This window comes from Pezoporus wallicus, unplaced genomic scaffold (assembly GCF_028554395.1).
Source record: "Pezoporus wallicus isolate ANWC-B61680 ecotype Strahan unplaced genomic scaffold, APGP_CSIRO_Pwel_v1 scaffold_3294, whole genome shotgun sequence".
Classification (NCBI taxonomy): Eukaryota; Metazoa; Chordata; class Aves; order Psittaciformes; family Psittacidae; genus Pezoporus; species Pezoporus wallicus.
The window spans coordinates 11,195,698-11,222,234 of record NW_026635478.1 but is presented as its reverse complement, the minus strand read 5'-3'; the positions used below and the strand labels follow the sequence as shown (position 1 = coordinate 11,222,234).

At 41.3% G+C, this 26,537-nt stretch overlaps 1 protein-coding gene across 3 annotated transcripts in view; it reads left to right on the top strand.

The window, feature by feature from the left end:
• RASSF8 (Ras association domain family member 8) overlaps nt 1-24,317 on the top strand; it is an 85,189-nt gene extending 60,872 nt beyond the window's left edge. For all 3 annotated transcript variants that reach the window (XM_057427945.1, XM_057427955.1, XM_057427962.1), the window contains exons 3-6: nt 5,994-6,189; nt 17,949-18,838; nt 21,607-21,751; nt 22,899-24,317. In XM_057427945.1, the coding sequence (XP_057283928.1) occupies nt 6,087-6,189; nt 17,949-18,838; nt 21,607-21,751; nt 22,899-23,020 (1,260 nt within the window). In that variant the 5' untranslated portion in view covers nt 5,994-6,086 and the 3' untranslated portion in view covers nt 23,021-24,317. The remainder of the gene's footprint in view (nt 1-5,993; nt 6,190-17,948; nt 18,839-21,606; nt 21,752-22,898) is intronic.
• Nucleotides 24,318-26,537: the final 2,220 nt, after the last annotated feature.

The following is a 26,537-nucleotide window of genomic DNA, read 5'->3' as shown; positions in this document are numbered from 1 at the left end:
GTCATTTGTTTCTGTGTGTCTCAAAAGGAAACAAATTGCACGTTGGACAAAGATGTTCTAAGGCGGCTTAGAACAGCAGGCAATGAAAAATCAAGAGCTACAAGGGTTGAGATTAAAACACTGTGAGGGAAGAAAATGCCCTAAAGACAAACATACTGAAGTCAGAGATCAGACCAAGAATAAAATATTGAAGCTAAAAATGTAATTTTCAAGGTGGAAGAATTATTTCAACTAACAACTCGCTTCATAGTTGCCAGTAATAAAATCTGTCTTTAAAAGATACTGCGAAAGGTGTGGATCAATTCTTTATTTTCTCTTATGACCAATACAAAGAGAAATGAAACTTCCAACTTGACTTTTTTTTTCCTGTGCTGTAAAGATCGTAGCTCAATGAGGGGGATGTTCTGTATTTAGGGGACCTACCTTTTGGCCTCTTTGCTTCAAAAGAGTGTTCTTTTTCTCATTTCCATGCCTCCCCCCCCCCCCCCCATGTTGTTAGCTGCATTGTACAAGAAGAAACTGCAAAAGAAGCAACAGCTCCTGGACTAGGCAGTTAAGGGTTCTTGGATGCAAGTCAACTAGTAATTTGTGTGGGAAACTGACTTTGGGACTTCTGGGGAATTCTGGGTTATCTGGAGGGAACATTTCTAGCAGCCATTGTTGCTAGAGACATCCTCTCATAGTTCAGAGTTTGTATAAGCTCACGTAGTGGTCCTGTCATCTCACAGGTAGTTTGTGTGTTGCTTGGGTATTACTTGTAGCATCTGGATTTTGGCCTATTTCACATGGATGCATTGGACCATCTTCTGGCCTGTTTCACACACACATGTGCTAGACCATCTTTTGGCCAGTGTCATGTGAGGAAAATTCTTTGGTGCTTAAGCTCTCTCAAGCTCATTCTCAACACTATCATCTTCATGGTTTTGGGATCTCTGGTTGGTTTGTTTTAAGCAGCGCTTATTATCTCTGAGTGTTCTTGTGGAACAGCAAAAGAATAACACTCCACAAGAGGAAACCACTTAGTCCAACTAAAAAACTTTAGAACACTCCTTCTGCATAAACACTTTCTTTACAAAGAAAGTGATACACAGATTTCAAGGCCACAACCTGTACCTTTCTAATATCAAGTGAAAATCTTTTGCATGAAAAATTTTGTCTTGAACCTGCCATGAAAGGTTTGTTGCCCATTCATTGGTGGGAAACAGTGCATCTTGCAGGATATTTCTCCTTCATCAGTCCAAGGAGGGAGGCTTTTAGGTAAATGCTAGTTAGCTTGCTTCCAGTAGCCAATTCTTCATTTGCAGTCATCTTCATCTGGAAAATGTTGTTTTGCTTTATACCAGGGTTCTTATGGTAGGGAGGAGCTGTCAAATGCCTCCCTCTTCACAGGGGGTACTGTCATGCTCTTCTGGATGGTTTTGTGAGTTCTTGTTAGCTGAGCTGACTTATTTGTGCTCTTTTTAATTTTTCTTTTTCATTCCAGTCTTGCTTGCACTAACTGTTCTTACTAACAGCTTCAAACCTGGGTGCAATAAGCTGCCTCTTTGTCCAGAGCCCTATTTGGTGTCATAATATGGAAAGGCACGGAATACAACTTGGCTATAATGCACAAAGAATAAGAAATAAAGGGAATAGTGCCAAACTTCAGATGATGTTCAATTATAGCTAATTATGAATGAAAGTGCTCACTTTAAGGTAGAATAAGCAGCACACTGATGATTTGTTGGGGAGCAGAAAGTTACTGAAGTGGTTGGCCAAAATTCTGTAGTTGGCTTCAGCTGCAGCAGGGTTCTAGCCCTGGTTTGAGGTGCATTCTGCTTTCAGATATTGTGAACCTTCTGAAGATTAGAAGTGAGGTGAAATCAAAATCTTATTTTTAGCTCTCAGGGATGCTCATGACTTAACACTTAAGGTTAGATAGATTTTTCAAATACAGGGAAAGCCGTTTGCACTTTGTCAGTTCTGCCTGTCTTCTGTGAAGCTGCAGCCTTTTTGTAGTTCATAAACTAGCTGCGAAGAGTAGCATATACGTATGTGTGTATGTATATATACGCGTTTTTCTTTATACTTAAAACCTGAACAAATACCTGAAGGAATAAGTTATCATCAGCCAATCAAAATATAAGTAGAATTTAGGGTTTAATGCATGGCAAACAATGTAATTGAGGAGGCTTCAGGCAAGGTAATGGAGAACAAAAAGCACATGGGTGAGAGGTGGGGGGAGGAAGAAGCTGGTGGATGTCACTTTTCCAGTGCTTGATTCTATTCAGAAATACCTGTCAATGTGCAGCTGATCACTGCAAAACTGGGGGAGAAGCTGTGATCAGAGGGATGCTTTGGCTTGTGTGCCACTCCACTGTAAATTAGCTTTGCATTCCTATTCCCAATCGTTGCTAAAATAAGTTACGCATAAGGTGAACTAGTTTTGAACTTATGGGATTGTGAAACCTCAAGTGAGCTTTTTTCCCCCAACCCTTTCCATTGGCTTCAGGGATAAATTCATATGATATTGTAAGATATTTTGTCATCTTTATTGCAAAAACACAGTGTTCATTCTGGACGCAAATTTCAGGTTGAAAAATGTACCTGGGGCTGTCATAATGGTCCTCAGTGAAAAGGCAAATAAGCTATTAATGGTATACAAGAGTTATCTGTCAGCAAATAAAGAACTGAATACATATGAAGAAAAACCAAACCAAATGCTAATAACAGGGTGTAATATAGTTACAGTTGGGAAGCAGAGAGAGATCAAAAGGTTTCTGGTTTTCAGACCTCTCTGTGAACTTCTACTACACAATCCTAGAAACCAAACAAATCCTGGCTATTTTTTATTATTATTATTTATTCTAGATTAGCATTGCTTAGAAACTATAATGAGATGCTGATTTCAGCGCATTGATCTTATATTTCTGGAGTCTGCATTAGGTTCTGGTCCTTGAAAGAATTCTGTTAGAGTTTATGGGGCACACAATCCCTTAATTCAGCCCTGTGTGTTGGTCTGACGGAAGCATGTACCACAGGCTGATTTCATTGGTTCGCTCTCACTCTTTAGTCTATTAAAACTATTTGCCCTGTAAGAACTGAATGGGAACATTTCCCCTGAGCTCAGACTGTTTCAAAGACACTCTGTTCGGATCATTTGCCGCTTTGGTGAGCGCTGTTTTCAAAATCGGAAGTGTCAGCAAATATTTCATTATTAAATGATGCCTCTCTTTAGTAATTTTTCATTTCTTTTTTTGAAGGTGGACAGTAGGAAAACAGATGACCAAAACTGATCTGTACTGAAAGCAAGACTCTACACTGCATGCTGACTGGGGGGAAAATACACTTGCTGGCTTGCTAAAATGAGATAATAGTTTGGATGTTGACAGACAAAAACAATTAGAGCTGTTGGATGCTTTGCTGACGTGTGCATTGTCACATGGAGAGGTGGCTTGGTTGGTGCCAGTAAATCTGAACTGTTCAACTCTCAGCAAGATATTAAGTTAATTAATAAAATTCCTTATGGCTGTGCTTGGAATGTGAGGTCTGTTTATTTGTGAAGACAGCTTGTCCAGGAACAAACAACGGAGGTCACTGAGGGGGCCCATTAGGTGTTTCCTCAGACTCTGTGCTATTAACAGGCTAGTAAAAGACTTTCTTCTGCTTTATTTCTTGGTACATTAAAACAGTGTTACGTGACTGAAGTGTTTCTGTATTTGTACGCTTGTGCGGATAATAGTTTTCTTTAAAGTATTTAATTAAACATTGGAAAATGTTTTATTAAAATTCTTTGAACTCTTTGGGTTTTTAGGTGCTTACTCATGTTTCAGAAGACTCAATTTCTCTATACACTATATTCTTAATGCCTATCACTTTTTTTTCTTGATTAATTATGCAAGCACGTTTGAAGTCTGGTTTTACATATGCATTTGAACTTACTTACGTTTCTTTTGTTTTCTGAATGGGTATGTTTGGACAGGAAGTTTGGGCTCTGTGTGCTGAACTGATTTCATAGCAGCCTTGCTTAGTGCTCCTCCACTAAAGCTTGTTCTCCCCATGTGGTGTGACCCCTCTGGCTCTAATGGACTTTGGGGTGTTCTGCTGCTGACTGCCACAGCTTGCCAGGGACAGATCTGTGTTTCTTCTGGATCATGTGTCAATATTTGTCAGCTGTTCAATGAAGCATTTGGTTGTAGAAGGGAAATAATCTTTTCACTCTAGCTTGAGGCCTGCACCAATACATCTTTTCGATGCAGAAAGAGATGTTCACTTCACCAGCAGGAAGCAGCTCTGATTAGACTATAAACATGTACTGTACTAAGGATTTGCTTAGTTTTTCCTGCTCCATTTCTGCCTTCATGTGCAGAATCTGTTAAATCCATCAGAATCATCAGATTCCATGTTTCTTGTGTAACCCTACCCTGCTTGCCTTTACTAATCTCCACTAAATAGCTTTCAGATTTCTTTTACTTTATTCCTGTGTTATCCATTTTGCCTTGTACTTAATTTTTAAAAAGTATTGTCTTTAGTTTATAATTTTATCCACGTTGGGTTACTTGAATACATGAGCTGCTTTTTTAACTTATTGTCATGATTTATTTTTCCTCTATCTGCTTAAATATCTCTGCTATCTCATTAGGGGCCTGTTTTGTTTGGTGGGTTTTCATGTTGGCTTTGTTTGTTTTTAAGGAACAATCATTATTGGTGGTTTATTTTTTGTTTCAACTGGGGGGGGGGGTGTATATTTTTAAGAAGACAATTCTTGGGAGGTTATACTTTGAAATATTTGAAATTCAGCATCTCAGCAGTTCTGGTTAGAAATGAACTTTTGTGAGCCATGATGCCGGTGGATCTGCTTATGCAGAAGAAAAACAGCTCTTGGGAAAAGCTGAGCCCATAGCAAACCCACTGGAGTTGACATCAGTAATTAATCTAGAAGCTAGCATTAGATGAACCTTGATTAGGTAAACTTGACTGTTGGTAACAAGATAGCAGAGGGCATACGGCTGCTTGTTGCGTCCTAATCTAGCTCTCTAGGTTTGTAACTTTATTTCTGTGCTTGAAAGTTTTTCTGGTATGCCGGTGCAGGAGACTTTTGGACTCACGGGATTTCTTTGTATGAGAAAAACCAACCTTCTGACCTTACCCCCCAGCCCCCATTTACAGACTTGAGGAATTTTTCTATTTTAAAGTTAAATTGGGAGCTGGCAAACTGTATTAGCTGCTGTGACAGCTGTTATTTCAGCAAAGGCTATAGAACTATACTCAAAAGCAAGAACCGACTAGACTAGATGGTATGGCTTGTTTTATTTAGTATTGCAGTGCCTGTGGAAGAACCTCAGATAACATTAGTCAGTGTGTCTCCTTACAGAACCAGCACAGTGTTAGCAGGGTTAAACCACCTCTGCAACACTTCCCCTGATGCATCTCCATGTTTTAGCGAAAGAGAGAAGCAATCTGCCTGATTGCCTTACTTTCTGGCCTTACCAGCATTGAGACTAAATGCATATTGGGACTAGGAGCCTTCAGCTGCTTCTGTATGCAGAGCAAGGTTGGACTGTAGTTGAAAATGTTTCCCCCTTGGTTTTTTGTGCCACCACCTGCTAGTAGTTACTGAACAAACACTGAAAGCATCTATAACCAGTCCCTTGAGACATCCAGGCAATATATAAAGAAAGAGGGATACCTGTTGCTGAAAACTGTTATGAGTTTATTCTGGAATTGTTTATTTAATGTTGCTGGAAACTGTTATGAGTTTACTCTGGAATTGTTTATTTGTGCTTTTTTTGTAATAACGTTTAGTATTTTAGGAAATAAACTGTAACGGAACTTCTGGTATGTCTACAGAATGGCTAAACATTGCTAAAGCATGGGATGTTTGATTGGTGTTAGTATTTTTAAAGAAAGGCCGCTGTGTTGCTTCTTCTGTCCAGTAAATGTTAAGGTGAATTTGTTAACTTTTAAAACTGGTAATGCCTCACTATAAACACCAGGATCTTTCTCTCTTGTAGTTGCTGAGAGAAGTCTGCTGCATTACCTCTAGTACAGCTGCAACTATGACTTGACTCATTTGCATTCATGGCTCTTGGATGATCTTGTGAACCATGGAGCTCAAAGTATGGGTGGATGGAGTCCAGAGAATCGTGTGTGGGGTCACTGAAGTCACAACATGCCAGGAAGTTGTAATAGCCCTTGCTCAGGCTATTGGTAAGTAACTGTCAGGTGGGTGTCTGGGAACGGGGGTGGGAAGTTTGTTTTACGAAGCCAAACCAAGGGAAGGTGGGGTTGCACTGAATATCAGTAGAACCTGAGATAACCTTGCAGTGTAAACTTGCAGCATTTGATTTTCAACCTGACAGAGATTAAAAAGGAAGAAAAGAAACACTTTGAAATCTATAAACTTTTCATTTAGTACAGATTTATTCTCTGGATAATAATACGCTGTCATTCGTCATTGTAAATGCTGCCTGTACTGCAGGAGGAGCTAAGCTGTCAATGTTTTGAGTACCAAAGTAGTATAAAAGCAGTGTAAAATAATAGCTAAAAAAAAAATGGCTTTTCACAAGCTAATGATGTTCATTGAAATTATACACATTGTAGCTATATTGGGAACAGTGTAAATCAATTAAATAGATAGTTCAAGCTCTCCTCTTACTCCTGAACCTCGCATAACTCAGTACTAATGAAAGGGTAACTTGAAGTCTGCTCAGCGTTAGCTATTTGCTAAACACTTTAGTGGGGAAAAAAAACCCAACCAAATTTAAAGATCTTTATGGCTCCTTCAGGTTTGTCAGATCTCAGTGACTGAAAGCATCCTGAATAAGCCTCAACTTCATTCCTTCAGTGCTTGATATGCTGAATCTTATTCTTTGCTAAAATGGTATAATTGACTTCACATACTATTCAAATTTATGTGTTAAAACATATGTCTTTCCTAAAATTAAATTGATAAATGAAGAGCTTGCTTTTGCAGCTTTCACTATTGCAACAGTTTTGCAAGATTGTGTTAGCGGTCTAACTCAATTGCAAAATAATGATTTTTCTAATAAAAACCAACCTGGGGCCATGAATGACAACTAGATATTGTACCTGTAAGCATGAAGTCTGTTTCTCTGAATTTGTGATGCTTATTTAAGTGTGCACTTCTGAACGTTATTTACATATACATTCATCTGATGGAGTAGAAGGCTGGCACTTTTTTGGTTTGTATCTTCAGGGGATGGAGCATAATGTTAGCATGTGTACTCTATCTATGCCCATCAAATACCTTTTAAAGTTTCATTTAAAGAAAGTCACTATGTCTCAAATCTTGTATTTAATGGTTAACCAATAAGTATGCTTTTACTGTTTGTGTTAGCTGCAGCTCTTCATTTAATGCTAATTAGTTTATGAATTGCTTGCTTCCATATCTCATTTTCTGCCTATAGGTCTTTCAAGGCACAGTTATGGTATCATGATAAGTTCCTAGTACTGATTAAGAAGTGTTGCATAGAGAAACTAAACTGGTTGTGGTAGACTTCTGTTTTTTTACTTTGTTTTCAGTCTCTTTCATCTTATTTCCTTTCCTTTCTCTCACGAAACAAAAAAATGCTAAACTCCAACTTCTAGACAGTAATTTAATATTCTTCTATGTAACTTCTCTCTGTTTTTAGTGTATCCTCATTTATTATCCTCAGCTCTGAAAAGACTCCATCAGCCTTGGAAATGCTTACAGTTTTTCTCAATTCATCAGACTTCCTTTTCTGTAACACGTCACCAGTTATCTGAGGCATGTGACTGGTTCCACATGGAGATAAATTTCAGTTGCAACTACCGCCAAATTAAGATAACTTTGGAAACTCCTTCCTAAGGGAAATACCTCTTTAGAAAACACCTCTGGTAATGGTGCTCCAGTTTCTTACTGGGGCAGCTAGGACAGTATTAAACACTATATAAATAACACTTGCATGTCTGGCAGATAGCACTTTCCGAACTCCTCTGTCAGGTTATTCATCAAAAAAGCAACCATATGTCTGCTCCTTTGATTTGGCTATAGGTACCAGCTTACCAAGAATAATTGTCACTAGAATTTGAATGGGAATCTATTAAAATGTATCCCTGTAGCTCTTACCTGACATTTGGTGGTGGAAAGAAGCCAGTCTGAGTTGGCTTCCTCCTCGGTTGGCTCTGATCTTATTTTCCACTTTGCAGTCTGGCTCCTTCAGCAGTCGCATAGCTTAGCGGGACTCAGTATTATTTTGTCTGTCTGTTGGTCTGTCTGTAAAGTTTTTGAGATGCTCCTTTTGTTTTACCGTGTCTCTCAGTTTATTGCTAGATCTTTGACTTAAAAAGTACAGCACACACATACGGTGTGGTCATCTTCACTGAGCCTGAAATATGAACTGCAATAGATATATTACTTGTGTTGAAGTGCAGTGTCTGGAATATCTGCAAATTAATGTGTTTTACAGCTGTATCCACTGAAGAAAGCACAAGCCAAAGATACTTGGAATAAGACACCCATGGTTCAAGAAGCTTCTCATGGATAAACTGAAGCTGCCTTTATTCTAGAGCTGCGAAAAGTAAAGCTTTACAATGTATTTCAGAAATAGGAAAATCAAATGTTTATCGAATGGTCTGTGGTTGGAAGGCACCTCTGAACATCATCTAGTCCAACTCTGCTGCTTAAAGCAGGGTCAGCTAGAGAGTGTTGCTCAGGGCCAAATGCAGTCAGGGTTTGAATATAGCCAGGCATAGAGACTCCACTACCTCTGTGGGCCATCTGTTCCAGTGTTCAGCCATCTTCACAGTAAGAGTGGTTTTCCTTATGCTTAAACGGAATCTCTTGTATTTCAAGAAATTTGCTGTCACTTGATCAAACGCAGTGCCGTGTCTCCTGATTTCCCACTGTGATAAGAGCAACAAAAAGGTTTCCATCTATGTATTTTCCAGCTTTTTTTTTTTTTCTTTTTAATGCAGAGACGGGAACTTATGTTCTAGGGCCATTTTAGCCAAGCAAAAATAGCAAGTCATACTGGGCTGCGCCCCTTTTGTAGGAGCTTCCGCTCCATACCCAAAGTATAGTCTGATCCTTCGGCAACGAAGTTCTGTCACTTTAACTTGCCTGGCTAACGCTCCTTGACCTATTCCTTACAGATAGCGTCTGCCACCATTACTCTTCCAGTGGAAAGGCCTGCTTGTCTCTCTTCCTTTGGAGCTGTACACCTGATAGGTAACATTTGTGTTACCTGTTCTTGCACTTGGGTCTCCTTTTCCTGTTGCCCATCTCTTGATCATTTTACAGAAAGGAAATAATTTTACTCCAGGTTTATGTACAAATTAGGGTTTTTTTTTAATTGCCATTTGGCTTGAAGTTAAGGGGTTTCAATTAAATCTTAAATAAACCTCATTCATTAAAACAAAAAAGGAGACTTGTCTCCTTTGGCTATCCCAACAAATCTTATTTTAAAAATACATGCATATAATTAAAAAATGTGAGAGAGAATAATATCAATTGAATATAACTTTGGATACTGTAATTGATTGTGTCTAACTTGGAAAAGCCTTAGCTGGAGGGGGCGTCCCTGAAATTCTTCTCAAGACAGACATAAAACTACCCAGTTACAGGTTTCAAAAGAGTGAAGTCACCTCCCACTGGGGTCTTGAAGAACACTTGATATTACCTTTTATGCGTTTTATCCAGGGCTGACTTTTAAAAACAAACAAACAAGCAAAGACCCACCCTCAAGCTGTTCACAGATTACAAAATGTAAGATTTAGCCTTAAAATACAAATAAGAAAAGTGCTCATTTCATCATGGGAAACTGAGTCCTCACCAAAAAGGAAAAATATACCACAGCTTACAATTTAAATGGAGAGCCATGAGTCTTGTTTTATAACCATTTTTGCCAGGAGAGATAAGCTAGATTTTATCCCATTCATTATTGTCTATTTTAAAAACATTTGGCAGCAAATTCTGCTTGTTCTTCTGTGTCAACTAGCTTGTCTGTGCATTCTGTGAAAATCATGGCAGAATGGCTTCATACAAACATTGCCTTCTCATTTGGATTCCTCTTCTTAATCTGAGCAACTTGAAAAACAAGTGAAACAAAAGGTATTGATAATTTTCAACTGTATACATGGTGAGATGGTTGGTGGATCCATAGTCTGTTTTGCTAAGTAGTATATGGGCTTATAGAATCACAGAATGGTTTGGGTTAGAAGCAGCTTTAAAGCTCATCCAGTTCCAACCCCCCCGCCTTGGGCAGGGGCATCTTCCCCTAGACCAGATTGCTCAAAGCCCCTTCCAACCCGGCTTTGAACACTGCCAGGGATGGGGCAGCCACAGCTTCTCTGGGCAACCTGTGCCTGTGCCTCACCACCCTCATGGTGAAGTATTTCTTCTGTTGTAGTCAAGTGTGTGTGAGCATAGTGGCTCCTCTCAAAAAATCATTGTAATACTGAGGGGGAAAACCAGACAGTATCCTAGAAGAGGGTGAGTTCATTGCATTAGCTGATAGTTGAGGCAAATGTAGTTTATAGTTTGGTTTTTTTTTCAATTGGCTTTTACTGATTGTTTTCCATTCAAATCTAAAAAAAAATAAATAATCTTCCAAAGGGATATGGTGATGAATAGCACGGTTCCAAATACACTTTCCCTGTTTCTTCAGAAGTGTTTTTCTCCCAGTTCCAGCCCCTGTGAAGATTTTTACTGCTCCTGTTGTGATTTCTTTTTCCCTCTGGAGACTAGAGTATGCCTCCTATTCTCAGAATGACATGGTTGTTTCCTAGAAAAAGAATATTTCAGTCTACAGATATGAAGCTTGAATTTCTTACCAAAGTGCACTTTTGCATTCTGCCCTCCTCTTAGTTTTCTGTGACAAATAATTAAAATGGCAGACTTGCTTTAAATAGTGCTGTGGATTTTGGTTTTCTGGCTGTAGCACAGTATCAGGAGAATATGAGCAACACTTCACTGAACAAGGAGTACAGCTGTCTCTTTTTAAAATTAAACAAATGCAGCTGTCAGTTTTTTTATTGCAGTTCAGTATTCTTCCTCAAAGATAAATGGGGTGAAATTTATGAAAATAAAGCACAGATTTGTTCATGCTTTTTCAGACATGCAATACAGCATTGTGAGGCTCAGCCAGAGTTGTATCTGGAAAAATCACACCACTTTATTGATGTCTCCTCTTATGTTCTTCCCTTCCTCCATATAACTTGCTAAAGCAAGTGCCAGAGCTGGCTGTCAGATACTTGGAGAGAAAGAAAAGAGTATGAGGTTGAATTGAATCAGAGTGATGAGTCTGAAGAGGATTAGAAAAAGGGAACAATTCTTGTGTATGAACTAAGGTTTTTAAACATTTAAACTACATTAACCATGTAGTTTACTGCTAAGATTCACTTAAAACTTGTGTTATTTTTGACCCCAGAATTTCATTCGCTGCTGCTTTAAATAGCAACATTAAGAGGGATAATAAGCACAAGAAAGCTGCATGCTGTGGTGATCCCATGGAGTGATCATAAAAACTTTCTGGTTCAGAAACCTCGTGACAATAACCTTGCTGAGAGGCACGGTGGTTGGGTGAGATGATTTGTTGTCACATTTAATGGTGTGGTATGTCTAGCCCAGAGCTGCCATGTGCAGCAGAGACCTAAGCTGCTTGATCTGCTTTGCCACATCTTGCTGTTCAACCTCGGCCAAACTGCTCCTCTGCATTGTTTCACCTGTTCAAGGAGTGGGTCTAAAATAAGTGCAGTACCTCAGGGTGCTTAGATGAAGGCAGTGGAACAGATTGGACTACTGTAAGTGCTTTCTTTTGTTGGGTTGAGAGAAACTCTTGTATGCCTTTTCATTCTGACTGAAAGGATGATAGTAATAAACTAAGGCTTCAGTCCTGGTAAAGACATCATGAGCACAGCTGTACCTGGTGAACTAAGCAGACCTTGGCTATGATTGCACTTAAGTCTGTATATCTCTATGGCCATGTTTTCCTAGGACTGGACTCCTACGCTGATTCTCATCTTTTTCTATGGTACACATGCATGCGAGTGCAAAATACGGCATCAGCTGAGAAATCTGAATAATGCAAACACTAACCTCTGTTCTTTACTGTGAGGGTGGTGAGGCCCTGGAACAGACTGCTCAAGGAAGTTGTGGATTGCCCATCCGTGGCAGCATTCAAGGCCAGGTTGGATGTGGTCTTGAGCAACGTGGTCTAGTGGAAGGTGTCCCTGGCCATGGCAGGAGGTTGGAACTGGATGATCTTTAAGGTCCCTTCCAACCCAAAACATTCTATGATTCTGTGATTCTATTTTGAAGGCTTTATTACTCTTAACCTTTTTTGTGTATTTAATGAGTTCTGAGGTAGCTAGAATTAATTTCTTTTATTTGCTATGGATGTTAAGTATCATATAATGAATGAAATGTAAGCTTCATGTATCAAAGATACTGAGTTCAACTCATACTTGGTTTATTCAAATTGCCAGCAATTACTTTTCTGTTGGTGCTGTTAAAGATTCAGGAGTTAATGCTGTTGCTTCTTTGGTTAAGGCAGAGCACTTTTTCCCACATTGTTCCACATGTTAAGAGTTCTTACAAGATTTTACCCATGTACAGTTATTTCTTTGTGTTGCCTTGTTAAGGCAGACAGAATCCTTCAGCCTAGGGCTGGAGAGCTATCTCGAGGAAATCAAGTGGGTGAAAAAGCTGTATCCAAACTGGGGAGTGAATGCATTTGTCAGTGGCCCCAGAGCTCTGCCCAGTCTGGGTTTGGCTTAAGCGTGTATTGCCATGCCTTGCTCTACCTCTGTGGAAACCTGTGCGCAGACAGGCAACTGTATGTATGTTCTTACTGTGCACTGTTGTGAGTTTGGGGTGCTAATTCAGATTCAGCTCCAAGAACAGCACTAGTACATCTTCCCTTTTAGCTTGTTCTTCTTAAAACTTCTGTCTCACATGCAGACTTGATTATTTTTGGGGTTTTTATTTAAGATTGTCCAGAATGCCACCTTGCAGGACAGGTCTTTGGCACAGCTGCTGTGCAGCAGCAGAGGTGGTGGCATCCCAGGGGAAAAATGGGAACTAAGAGTATTCTGCCAGGCAATTCCCCTGACACCAAGTGCATCCTGATGGTCCTGGGGAAGGAGGAGAAACTGGGCACAAGACTGCATGACCTGTAGAGATAAAGGCCTGCTCTTGCCCAGCCTCACCCCTTCCCTAGGGAAGGAGAGGTACCCTCATGTTTCTAGCCATCTTTCCTGTAAATTACCTCAGACCAGGGCAGTGACTCACCTGCTTGCACTGACGCAGTGCTGCAGATCCTGTCTGTGCAGCATGAGAGACACTTAATGAAAAGATGGATCTTGGTGCCTGAAATAAACTTTTGTAGCCTGACTGGAAAGTTAGGGCACAGAGTTGGTTTTAAATGGTGTATCGTGCTACCTACCAAAAACGTAGTCCCTGTCCCTGAAATGCTTTGAATGTAAAGGATGTTGCACTTTGGGGAGGGAGAAAAGGGATGAATCTTTCCTGTTCTGAAAACCAGTATCGATGAGCTGTCAGGTTACAGTCCTGCCAAAAGTGTTGCATGAGAAACACTGCTACTGCTTCTTTCCTTTGGAAATTAATTTTGACTTTTGGCAGCAGAGGTAGCCGCTCATGTCTACTATGTCAGCTGCAAATACTAGAGCACACAGAGAAGCTTAAAGTGAATAATAGTTATATGGATCCTACTGCCTTCATGAAGTGTAATTTAGAAGTCTACCTCCTGAGAGTCTTAAAAAAAATAAAAAAGTTCAATTACCTTGTTCCTATATTTCATTAGTTTAATCACCATTCACTGTAATGGAATCTGTGTTTAAATTACCAAATTACATCAATCCCAGGCTAAGACTACAGTGGTTGGGCACATGACATGGACACTCAGGCCCAGAGCTTGCTGTTTGGTCATAGAGCAGAGCAGTGGCTGACCCAGGATGCTGGCTGTAGTTAGCTCTTGAATGTCTCAGGGATTAAGTTGTAAGTGGTGGCATTAGAACCAGGTTCAAACCACTTAGGACAGCTAGTTGCAGGCTATGAGAACATCAGTGTTCCTTTTTTGACCTCTTTCTCACTTTTAAAATAAAAGATTGTTTTGAATGTCCCTGCATTAATAGAGCCTGTGATAAGTTTGTATGTTTAGGTAGCTGTAGGTGTGAATTTGACCTGTTAACCTTGGCACTGGCCCTTTGTGCAGTGTGCTTTATATCTATAAATATGTACCTACTTCTGTTCTAGCTTGTCATTTGCTGTCTTGCAAAACAGATATAAATAGATACAAATTCTTGACGCTTGTTTTGCGATGGTAATATTGTATTGTCCGTTGCGGGGGGGAATCATTATACGGTCAGTGGGTCAGCACAGAGTATTAATGAGAAGTAGCTGGTCTGTGAAGCGGATGTAGAGGCTCTGTGCTTTGTCCAACCCCTGAACTGCTGTTTTCTGAAGATGGAAACAGGGAACACAGCACTGCTGGTGCTTGTTTGGGGCTGGCTGCATTGTTTTCTCTACCATTCTCATAAGTGCAAGGCTTTGATAGAAGTATTAAAAGAGAAAAAAAAATCTGGTATGTCCTAGTCTTGACATACTCTGAAAGAAAAGCTTGATTTCAGATGTTGTAAAGGATCCACTGACAAGGCACATGCCCATTGTGAACATCAGTACAATAACTAAAGCTGTTCTTTGGCAGCTCCTTGAACTGACTGCTTAACTGCTCATCCAGGTTTACCTGGAAGTACTTCATAAATCTGCATGAGATTCAATGTGTTCAGTAAGCAGCTGTGAAAAGCACACTATGGTTTAATGAGTGCCGTGCCTTGCTGATAAGGAGAGCATTACATGAATATAACAGTAACTAAATTTTAAAATGATTTTGCATGAATGAGGTAGGACTGAGTTCTGCCAGGTGCTGTAGGAGCACAAACAATCTCTTGTTTTAGAAAGCTTATGGGCAACATACAAGACAAGAAGCAACACGCAGGTGTTGAACTATTCTTTGTCAACAACCCAAGCAAGCTGCTTTCTCCTTTCAGTGGTAGCACATCAAACCAGCTGTTTGTTACAAGGATGCCTGTGTTCTGAAATATTCTGTCATTAGTTTTGAATTAAGTCAGTCTACCTTTCATTTGTGAATTAATCCCTTCTAATGCAAACAAACATCACAGTTGTGGTTGTCCAGGTGATGTCAATCTGCATCATACATAGGCTGAACACACAAAACCTAAGTTATGATCACAGACGAGGACAGCTTTGGTTTAGACCAACACTGAGCTCCAGGTGTGGTAATTGAACTGTGGAAGTATTACTTCTACAGAACACTTTCTTTTATGTGGATCTTGAGTTCTGAGGTCATTGTTTAGGGCAGCATGTTGATTTGGAACCCTGAGCTAAGATGGAAATAGTTCTTTGCAAGTGTTTTGCTTAATACCTGAATTTACTTTTGATTGAGATTGTTAGCTTTACTCCCTCTCCCCTCCTTTTTCTCTCTTTCTTTCTTTTTCTTTTTTTCCTTTTCCTTTTTCTTTGCCTCTTGTTAAATGTCTTCTAAGTAGTGCATTTAATAGCAAAGTGAGAAGAAGGTGCACGCTGATCACTCCCCTAGTGGTATGAACTCTTGTTTACAATTTCAAGAATTTGAACTTGGCTGTTTCTGACACAAGAAGAACATTAGTATCATTACCATGATTACAAGCTGAAAGCCAAAAGCTTTTAAGATTAACAAAGTAGAGTGGTGAAGTGCTGCAACCTTTGTCCTGGGTTCTGTGGTATGTTTTACTCCATCTGTCTTCTCTGAGATTTTATTGTTAGTGTGCTATGGCAAGCAGGACTAGAGTTATTTTTCCTATAACAACACTGATGCCTACTACAAACTATAAATCTTCATGGATCAATGAACGATATTGTGGGTTGGCAAAAATCTCTGACTTTGTATCTGGGCATAGTCAGTTTGGTTTTGAAGTACTTTATTGTAATAAACCTTAATCTGTTTCTGAGAGTGTTGGCCAAGCATGTTGGTATACTGTTACTTTTTTTTTCTCCTCTTTTTTTTTCTCTCACTGCTTACCTCAAGTAATTTATTTATAGGGCATTGGGGTAGTGGATTGCTGTTCTCATGCTGCTTGCCTTGTTTTGCTGATTGCTGTCAGTCAGATCTTCATCTTCTTTTCCAGCTCTCGCCCCTAACTTGGAAGTGGATATGGACATTTTGGTCTCTTACTTGGCCAGCTACCTCCCTCGACTATGAGCCAAAGCAGCCTGTTCTCTAGGTGTTGCCTGAGCAGCTGATTTTTTGTCATTGTTTTTCTTTCTATTGGGAGCTAATTTCTAATGGTGAGAAAGTGAGATTAGAAGAACCATTTCCAATACAGTAGTAATATCCCAGGGAGCTCTTTATAAGGCTGGTCTGACAATATCAGGTTTTAGGGGGCCACATTGTGCATTAATCACCATGGTGGAGCTTGTCTTCTGCAAGTTTGAGGTGGGGAATCTGTGCAAGTGCTGTGGTTGGGGGCCAGAGGCAGATCTCCAGCCTGAGATTAGGGTATTTTTGGTCTTTTGGAAGAAGTGTGGTGTTTGGGTGAGCGGTGTAAGGAAAGAAAATGCATCAAATGGTTTACCACTGATATTTATTCTAACTCCTCCACACCATAGCTGCATGTGCGACAGGTTTTGTTGGCATTTCTGTGCTGAAATAAATCCTCATTTGAATTATGATCTATCATGGAAATGGATGTATGTAATGCATTAAAATAGCCAATGGTGTTTTTAAGGTTAATGTCAATTGTGGAGCTGTTCAGAAATTCATCAGGATCATATGCTTTAAAAGCAGTTGATCTTTCACATCTTTTTTGTACCGGTGTTGGAGCTTTTAAGTGAAGTTACTTTCACAATAAGGGAAACTCATCTGCTTTTGGAGAATGCTTTAGCTCAGAGTAGTCAGTCTTTAGAAAAAATAAAAATAGTGGAAAACCTCAGCTGCTGTATTTATGTAGCATTCAAAGCGTCCCATAAAGGGTGTCAGTGGAAAAAGACTGCTGATTGAATTCTTAAATATGTTTGGTAGCAGCACAAATGAAGCTATAAACGTAAGTTGTACTTCCTCCTACCCCAAAAGCAAACCATACTGTGTTCATTGTACGGCTAGATGCCAATGCAGATCACACAGTCACTGAAGGACTCAAGCTTCCCCCTGAAGGCAGGATACGCCGGAGGGGACTCGTGAGCTGCTGTTATGGGTGCAGGAGTCAGTGCAAGAGACCAGATTGCTCAGTCCCAGTTCAGGCAGCTTCTGCCGCTCTCGGCAGCCCCGTGTTCTGCTCCGTGAAACTTTTGTCAGGTCAGCAGCGCTGCCGCGGCCCCGTGAGCTGCTGTAATGCTGCTGGGGCCTGGGACGGCTTCCTCCAGTGTCCAAACTGACCGGGGGCACTAGATGGTGAGCTGAGGCTCAGTCAGTCACAGTTGCCTCTCTGACTGATGGTACTGTTTAAAAGCAAACATTGTCTCCAAATTCTGATATGTGGCTGTATAAAAGATGCAGAACTTTTCCTATTATTTTCCTCCTCCAGGGATGTATATTTCGTGTATTTCTTTGCTGTCAGCACCGCTTCAATTTCAGTGATCAGATGTGAGAGAAGCCCCGACGCCGCGCAGCTTCACTCGGGTGCGCAGCGCCAGCCGGTATTCGCTTGCTCAGCGGCTGCGCTGTGCGGGGAGGGTTTTCCTGAGGGAAGTTGTAACGAGCCCCTCCAACCGTGAGGGTTTTCCTCGTAGCTGGAACAAGTAGCGGGCAGGCCCCGTGCCCGGCTCGGCGGGCTCCGGCACGGGACAGCGCGCCGGGAGCGGTCCGTACCTCAGCGCCTCTGAGGTACCCGGCCGCGCCGCGCGTTCGCGCTGTACGGCAGCGCCCCCTGGCGTCCTGCCGCGCTGACGGCCGCGTTTGCCCCCGCAGGCCGCACCGGGAGGTACACGCTCATCGAGAAATGGCGGGACACGGAGCGGCACCTGGCGCCGCACGAGAACCCCATCGTGTCGCTGAACAAGTGGGGGCAGTACGCGAGCGACGTGCAGCTCATCCTGCGCCGCACCGGGCCCTCGCTCAGCGAGCGGCCCACCTCGGACTGCGCGGCACGCATCCCCGAGAGGACTCTGTACCGGCAGAGCTTGCCGCCCCTCGCCAAGCTGAGGCCGCCCGGCGACAAAGCCATGAAGAGGAGGGAGCCGAAAAGAAAGTCCCTCACCTTCACCGGCGGGGCCAAAGGGTTAATGGACATCTTTGGGAAGAGCAAGGAATCTGAGTTCAAGCAAAAGGTGCTCAACAACTGTAAAACGACAGCGGACGAGTTGAAGAAATTGATCCACCTCCAGACAGAGAAGCTCCAGTGCATTGAGAAACAGCTGGAGTCCAACGAAGCCGAGATCCGCTACTGGGAACAGAAGTATAATTCCAGCCTGGAAGAAGAAATTCTCAAACTAGAGCAGAAGATCAAAAGGAATGAAGTAGAGATTGAAGAGGAAGAGTTCTGGGAAAATGAGCTGCAGATCGAACAGGAGAATGAAAAACAACTGAAGGAACAACTTCAGGAGATGAGGCAGAGGATCCTGGAGTGCGAGAGCAAGCTGAAGGACTACGTGTCTCAGATCCACAACATGGAAAGTGGCCTTGAAGCAGAGAAGTTGCAGCGGGAAGTTCAAGAGTCTCAGGTGAATGAAGAAGAGGTCAAGGAGAAGATCGAGAAGGTGAAGGGTGAAATTGATATTCAGGGTCAGCAGAGTCTGAGGCTGGAAAACGGCATTAAAGCTGTAGAACGGTCCTTGGGCCAAGCTACCAAACGGTTACAGGTAAGGCTGTCTTCTTTTTTTATCCATAGGAAAAGGAAAGCCAAAGGCATGGCTGTAACAAATTTGTCTTTCACAGGCTTGGAGAAAGCATGAGAAAGTCTCCACAGGGAATTGGGATAAAAGAGAGAAAGTGTTGGCCTCATTTTCAAATTGCATTTCAGACTTTTTTTGTTTTAAGGGCAGACAGTTTCGATTTTATCTGTGGGTATTTTGCTCATTCAAACCACATGGAAAAAAAAGAAGAAGCAGTAGTTAGTTCTTTGTCTCCAGGTAAATCAGCAGATGTTTGGTGGATGTGTTCCTGACCATTCAGGGTGGCCTGCAGGGTTAGTACCAAGTGCCACAACACTTTCCATTTATTTACATGCTGCCTCAGTTTCTTCCCTACCAGTCATGGCTTTAGTTTGCTACCATTCCCTGACTGCCTGGTAACCTCTGAGAAATCACTCAACGCCTGTCTGCACTGTGCAGCAGTCCGTGATTGAGAAACACCAGAGCCAAAGTAGCTCAGGGAAATATGGCTGCACCCACGGCAGTGCATCTAACTGCCTCACCCTGCTCCAGAGAGGTGCTCTGCACCTCAGACAAACAATACCTTCTGCATGAACACTCAAGGTTTGCAGGGGATTGTTGTACTGCTGGGTGTTAAACAGGACCATAGTGCTCTCAGCCTAATGCCTTTACAAGTATTTGTCTTCAAACCCCTGTATTTGGGGATAGACATTTTGAGGATTTAGGTCCTAGGTTTTGGTAGCTCCAGTGCTTCATATTGTTGAATTTCAGGGAAATATACACCATCACAGCCTTCCCTGAGGCTAAACTGCTGATTTCTGCTAGATTTGTCCGCCACCAAAATAGATGCATTAAAAAGAACAGTCCAGAAACAGTACCTGGATAGATAGATGTAGAGCTAAAGTGTTAGCTTACAGGGCTTTGTGTTAAAGAATAGCATCTCTTCTTTCAAGTGTTCAGGATTTCAGGTGTTCAGGATTTTATTTTCTCTACACCTCAGGCATTTGTGGTTCATGTGTGTCAAATGAGAATCCAGTCTGTGCCTCCTTGCTAAAAGTTAATGGTGTCACCTGGAACTTGTGTTAGAGCACAAAAGAATAAATGTAAATGGAAGTCCAGCTGCTAGCTGGACGAGGTGAAAGAAAGATTATGGCTTCTGGGATTTCAATGTGCCACGTAAGATAGGACTGAGGCACCACATACCAGTTTGAGTTGCGATTGTTGCTGTATTCGTGGCACTCACAGTTACGGTGTTCCACAGTGCTGCAGTTGCAATAAGGCGATTCTGCTGGTAAAATGCTAAGGGATTTTATATCCTTACTCCTGAACACCTAAAAACATGTCAGTATAAGCTGGTTTCACTAAATGAGGAGGGGAAAAAATCCAAAGCAAAATGGATGAAAACTGTATGTAGTTTTGGCCTTATTTAGCTGTCTCAAGTTTCCAGGCACACTGTGCTTAAGGATTTGCACTAACAGAAAGCATAAAGTCTTCTTACCCTGTCCTCAGTAACACACAGTGAGGCTATGACAGTGTTCAAAATCTTTATGGCTTTATTTTTTTTCCATTTGCTTTCTTGGGAAAGTTCCTGTTAAATTCAGTAGGTTTTAAGCGCTAAAACCAGGAAGGCAGCATTATTAGTAGCTTGGGAGAAATCTCTAGTAGTTTGTGCTACCTCTTCTCTTCCATTCCTTTTCTCTAGCCACCTCAGTAACATTACTTTCCAGCAATATGAGGCTATGTGCTGTTAAGGATCAGAAGCAGCACTTTGCTCTCCCTGCTTTTAGACAAAGACTTAAAGAAAATAAAAAAAAAAAAAACACAACCAACCAACAACAAAACAGGGCAAACCCAAGCAAACAAAAAAATCCCACCCTGCTTCTTCAGGTAAAAGGTTTCACTAAAGTTTAACAATTAGTTATTAAATTGGAGCTTAAACCTGTAAGATTTGGAGCGATAGTTAACATTTTTTTACCTTATTTCCTGTGGAGGTTAAGTAATGTGAAAAACAAGTTATTTATGATGTTAGTTCTGCCAAACTGGGTACTTCAGCGATTCAGACCTAAAAAACAATAATTCTCTTCATTGGCAACTTTGTAACAATCTCATAAAGCATGGAGCTGTACTAAGTACAGACAGTTAAGAATTTCCTGTCTCCACGTGCCCAGCTGTGAAGTCTCATGGGCCTAAAATAAATTGGAGAATTTTTCTGTAGAATTGTCTTGAAATTTGGGGGGGGGGGCTGGCTTCCATTTCTCAGTCCAGTTTCTGCAAAAGCTCATAGCAAATGAATGGGAACACAAGTGTATCACAGAAAGCTGAGGCCAGCTGCGTGATGTGTGTTCACTGAACGGGTCAAACACATCAGTGGCAAAGCAATTGCCATTTAAAAGGTCCTAATTCAGATCAATTGTGTTGGTTTTCTTACTGTTGGATTCAGCCTCAACTGTAACTTACCATAAGCTTAAAGTGGATGAGGGCTGTGCTATTGGGGACTACTCCTAGATCAGATCTACAAAACTATTCTCCCCCAGTCGTAGTGTGAGTTTGTGTATAATTCTGTTTACACAAGATAGTTAGGGGAAAAAATTATGGGGGTAAAATATCTTTCAACTCTTTCATTTGCACCTAGATTTGAAAGTCAGGGACTTCCTCATCAAAAGGCGAAGCGTTAGTTGCCCAATTGCAAACAGTCTTGAAAAGCTGTTTTAGTGTTCTATCCACTGCTGCTAAACAGATGTTTTCTTTCCTGGCAGGACAGGGAGCAAGAACTGGAGCAACTGACAAAGGAGCTGCGACAGGTTAACCTGCAACAGTTCATCCAGCAAACAGGAACGAAGGTCACGGTGCTGCCAGCAGACCCTGTTGAGGTGGAAGCCCCACACGTGGAGCTTGAGAGAGGTGCAGCACTCATAATGTTTTTGGTCAGCGGGGAAGGGAATGGCAATGCGTTTACCTGCTGCCTTAATGGTAGCAGTCATACATTAAGTGACTGCTTTGTTAACAAAGAAGCTAGTGAAATACTAAGAAAGCACAGTGTCAAATATTTCTTTTCATTCCAAGAGTTTAGCAAGCTATAAATACAGCACAGTATGTAGGTAACTTCTGTCCTGCTGTGCATTGGCATACGTTTGACCCATCAGTAACCCATTAGGCCAGTAGCTTTCAAGTGCGGCCTCTATGGCTGCAGGCACATAAGCTGGCACACAGAATGATTGCATGCCTGACATTGCTGTTCATCTGGGATCATCTTCTTCTGGTGGAATGTGTAGAAAAAGGAATGCATCTGGATCTTAAGAAATCCCAGACAGCAGCCACGTGGGAATAGGAGCTAATCCAGCTGGGCTGCCCGCCATCCAGAAGTCCTACGCATATGACTGCAGCATGTGCAGACTAACTTTGCCTCTAGTGAGATCAGTGCATTTTGCGCATGCCCACATCTGAATTCAGAATTTCCCAGGAGCATGGGAGCACTTTGAATGCGTATCAGAACTGTGACATAAGCAGAAACTCCCTTGGTGCATGGCTCAGCCTCTGCTGTCTTGTGCTTATCCAGTGCCTGCTTGCAAGGGGCCTGTTTCTCTCAGCATTCTCCTTGGCTGACTCTGACCTTTCTTTTAGAAAACTTTCTAACTGAAAGGCATTGGGAGGGTAGGGAGGGGGGAGAGGAAGCAGCCAGGCCTTTGAAAGTCAGTGTTTGCATGGACTTTCTCTTTTAAGTGAGCCGGAAGCTGAAGCTGTGAGTGACATGTAGGCTCAAGCACTTTCTGCATGTTACTGTGTAGATGTAATACATGTATCAGTGTGTATCAGTGTGCATGTTCCTTCTGGGAGGGCAGTTACATTTTGCAGGGGTATCCTGTTTTGAAGTGAGTAGGAAGTGTGCGTCTTGGATTTCATCACATCCCAGTCAGGCGTTTAACTGTCGTTGTATACGGTATGTAATTTTTCCGTGCCGAACTAAGTACACACTGCACCAGGCAGAAAGAAGTGTTCTAGAGACACCACCTTGGTGAGGACTTTTCTAACTGCCGTTTTTCTTACACAGAGCCAACATTTCAGTCTGGGTCACTGAAGCGCCCTGGCTCATCGAGGCAACTCCCCAGTAACCTTCGGATTCTACAGAATCCCCTGTCATCTGGTTTTAACCCGGAGGGCATTTACGTATGACAGTACATACCTCTTCTGGAGAGGACCTAGCAAGGTACCCTGGACAAGATACACTTTTGTTTTGTTCTGCCAATGATGAATGGAAGAAGATTTTTTTTTTCCTTTTTGTTTTGTTTCTTTGCTAAGCCACCGTATTATTTTCTCTTCTTCCTCCAACACACCACTTGGAGCCATACCCTGTGCACTGATGCTAAAGAGACAGAGCAACTCTCTCAATTCATACTTGGCAAGGATGACCTTGCTGTCAACACAGCTAGAGTGCAAAAACCTTCATTTGTTTTTGCCACTTCAGAAGTGTTTGGGAAAGTATTGTTCCTTGTATAGGCATAAATAAAAGACTGAGGGTGAAGGAAAACACATATGCAACTTACCTGAGGTTTAATTTATTCACTTTAATCAATGGACGTGTGAATGTTGACCTTTTATATTTTTATTTTTAACTTGTGAATAATCATGTATGGCTATATGTCAGTCTGACAAGGTGACTTTAGTCTGTGGGTACAAACATCCACCGTTTGATCAAATACAGTGATTTGCAGTGCAGAGTTCTGTGGAGTGCCGAACCGTTAAAATGGTTTCTCACCGCTAACTCTGTTAATTTCTGTTGTGGGTCATATTATGTCATGTTCCATCCATAGCTACCTTCTAAGGCTTGAAAAGTGAGCTTGTGGGATTTACTTGCCATTGAATCTGCCTTGAATGAACCACCTAGTGTTCAAAAGATTTATGGAATTTAAACCTTGGCTTGGTAAAAGTATTTCCAGTATATGATTGAGGATGCACTAGTTAGATGATATTTTATTATATAGAATGTATATTTGAAATATTTTGCCACATTGTATATGCCTTTTGAGAAAAGAACAGTGTAAGAAGTTGTCTTCATATATCTTACCAAAAGAGAGTAGGAGGCTTTCACTGTGTGTGATTTTGTACTTTATTTTTTCCACTAGCCATTACAGTGTTCTTGTTTTGCGGTAACTCTTGCTGTTGGGGGAGAAAAAAAGACCAACAAACACCCACAAAACAAACGAGTATCCTCTTCCAGCCTTCCAGAATTCATTCATGTTTTGTGGAGGGAAGAAACCTGGCAGAGTCCCCTGCCCTGAGTTGGGGCCAGGATTTCATTCCAGGTCCCCAGTCTTAAATGGCTGATGTTTAGTCCCTTTGGAAGATGTATTGCTGCTCAGTCGCTTACAGTATATAAAGCTTACAAACAGGAAATGCACGGGTTTGGTAGTCATTTTTTACAAAGCACATGAAAAGAGAATATTATCATATCTTGATGTCACTCAAATACGATCAGAGCTGAGCAAGAATTAGACAGAATGGCTTTATGCAGAAAGTAAGACACTACCAAGTAGCATTTTGGCTACAGGCCTTGAAATTAGATTGCTGGAGTGGACCCCAAGTTCGTAGAGAAAGTTACTGGCATCAGTGGAACACACCGTATATGTTAAGAGTCTGGCCTCGTGGATGAGAAGGGATGGGCTTTACGCAGCGGCATTCAGTTTTTCTGCTCTAAGAGCAACTCATATCCTCATCCCCACCTGGAGGTGAGAGGGGTCACCATGCTTTTGCCACTGTGTAGAATAACCTGCACTTCAGTTAGTGCCAGAATGACAGAACTCTTGATGCCCTTGAGAGGGTCAGGATTTTGCCACTGGTAGGAAACGTCAATCTTTTTGCCATAGAAATTACTTAAGAATTTTTAACTCTTGGCATCCTCTTGTGTTGGTTTACTGATATGCAGATAAATGTTACATGAAGTTTCCTTTTTTTAAAAAAGGAGCTTCCTGACAAGTGGAAGTTTTATAAGGTGTAGTAGAAGATGAAGGACTCTTGAGTGTTTAACGCATTTTTTTTTTCCTTTTCCACTTATTAATGGCATCATATATTCTAAAAATGCTGCTGTATTTAGACTAACAGCACCAGATAAGGCTGTGAATATATAAAGGACCTTTCCAAATGAACTCTGAATTTTTACTGTTTAACTTATCAGGTCTTTTTTTAATTATTTTTATTTTCCTTTGTGAGCAAACTGGAAAACGAGATGTTCTTACCTGAGGAATCTTGGCAGTGCTCACAGATTTTACTGTTCATTTATCACAACTCTCTGCTCATGTCCACTGTGCCCATAACTTTGTATTAAAAAAAAAAAGAATGTGTGTGTATATATATATATATATATATATATATATTAAAAAAAAGAAAGTAAAATATACATAGTTTCGGGACAATATCTGTCCAAGGTACTTGAGCATATATGCCTTACATTGTGAGTTCAATTTACAGAAATGAAATGGCCCTCTCCAGTGGGTATCTTGCATCACCTCTTGATGTTAGAGAACTGAGGCACTCAGCACCTTGCAAAGTCTGGCCCAAATTATGCTGCATGGGGATGGGGGAAAACACAAGGAAAAGTCTGTTGCAACTTCAGTCCAGTGCTGAGGTGAAGTATTTTTAAGGCAGATCAGCATACTTTTACCCAGCTGATGTTTTTGTCATACTCTGTGGCTGGTCCATCTCCCACAGATGTCAGTCTGAGCTGAATTGGACTCTTGCATCATAAAAACTGCTCTTTTTCTCTGTCATGTTATTCTGTAAGAGGGAGGGGGGAGGAAAAGGTTTAAAAGGAAGGGTAAGAGCAGCTTTGGAGGACTTGAGTTATGGCTTTGTAATAGAATCAAGGAAGGAATTTGCTGTTTAAGTTAAAAAATAGCACCTGCTGACTGCAGCAGCTGTTTGATGGAGAGGCCAGCCTGGAGCTGGCTCAGGAGTAGCCACCACATCATCTCTGAGTGGGCCTTCCTTGTCAGGGCTTTAGCATATGTCAAGGTGACCTGGAAAATGTTTACAGCTTCAGCCACTGTTATGTCAAAGGAGAGGCTTTGATACCCAGACCTGTCGTTTGTGAGGCACTGACAAACTCCCTTGCCCCTCACCATGCTCCTCTTGTTAAATTTCACCCAGGCTGAAGTTCTGTAGCATTTCCACCTTCTGTGTAAATATACCAAAAAGAAATGGCATGCCCTTGCATTAATGTGAACTGAACAATGTATTACAGTTATAAGAATTCCTCACATGGCATTAAGAGTTTTGCTTCTGATCAACTGCAGAACCTCACTCTTTCTTTACAAATGTAGAAAAACACGTTTCAGAAGTGTTTCAAATCTGCTTATGGGGCATTAGCAGCAAGGAAGCTACACACACTAATTTTAACAAGTGCCATATGGTTTACTGGGCAGCATGATAAAAACAGGGTGTTTTGCTTGCGTTAAATAGTTGACTACACAAGCACTATTTTCCAGTGCACAAGGAGTTTATGTGGAGAACTCCTGTAACTTACTACTAATGGAAATTAACTGTGTTACCTCTCTCATCCATGAGGATACAGTTTATTCTTGCTGGTGATGCTATGTTGTTAGGGAAAAGGGGGGCTGAGAATGGTGATAGTTTGAAAAGCCAGTAGGTTAAGGCGAGCATAAATGTTCTGAACAAGGGAGAAACCTGAGTCCCA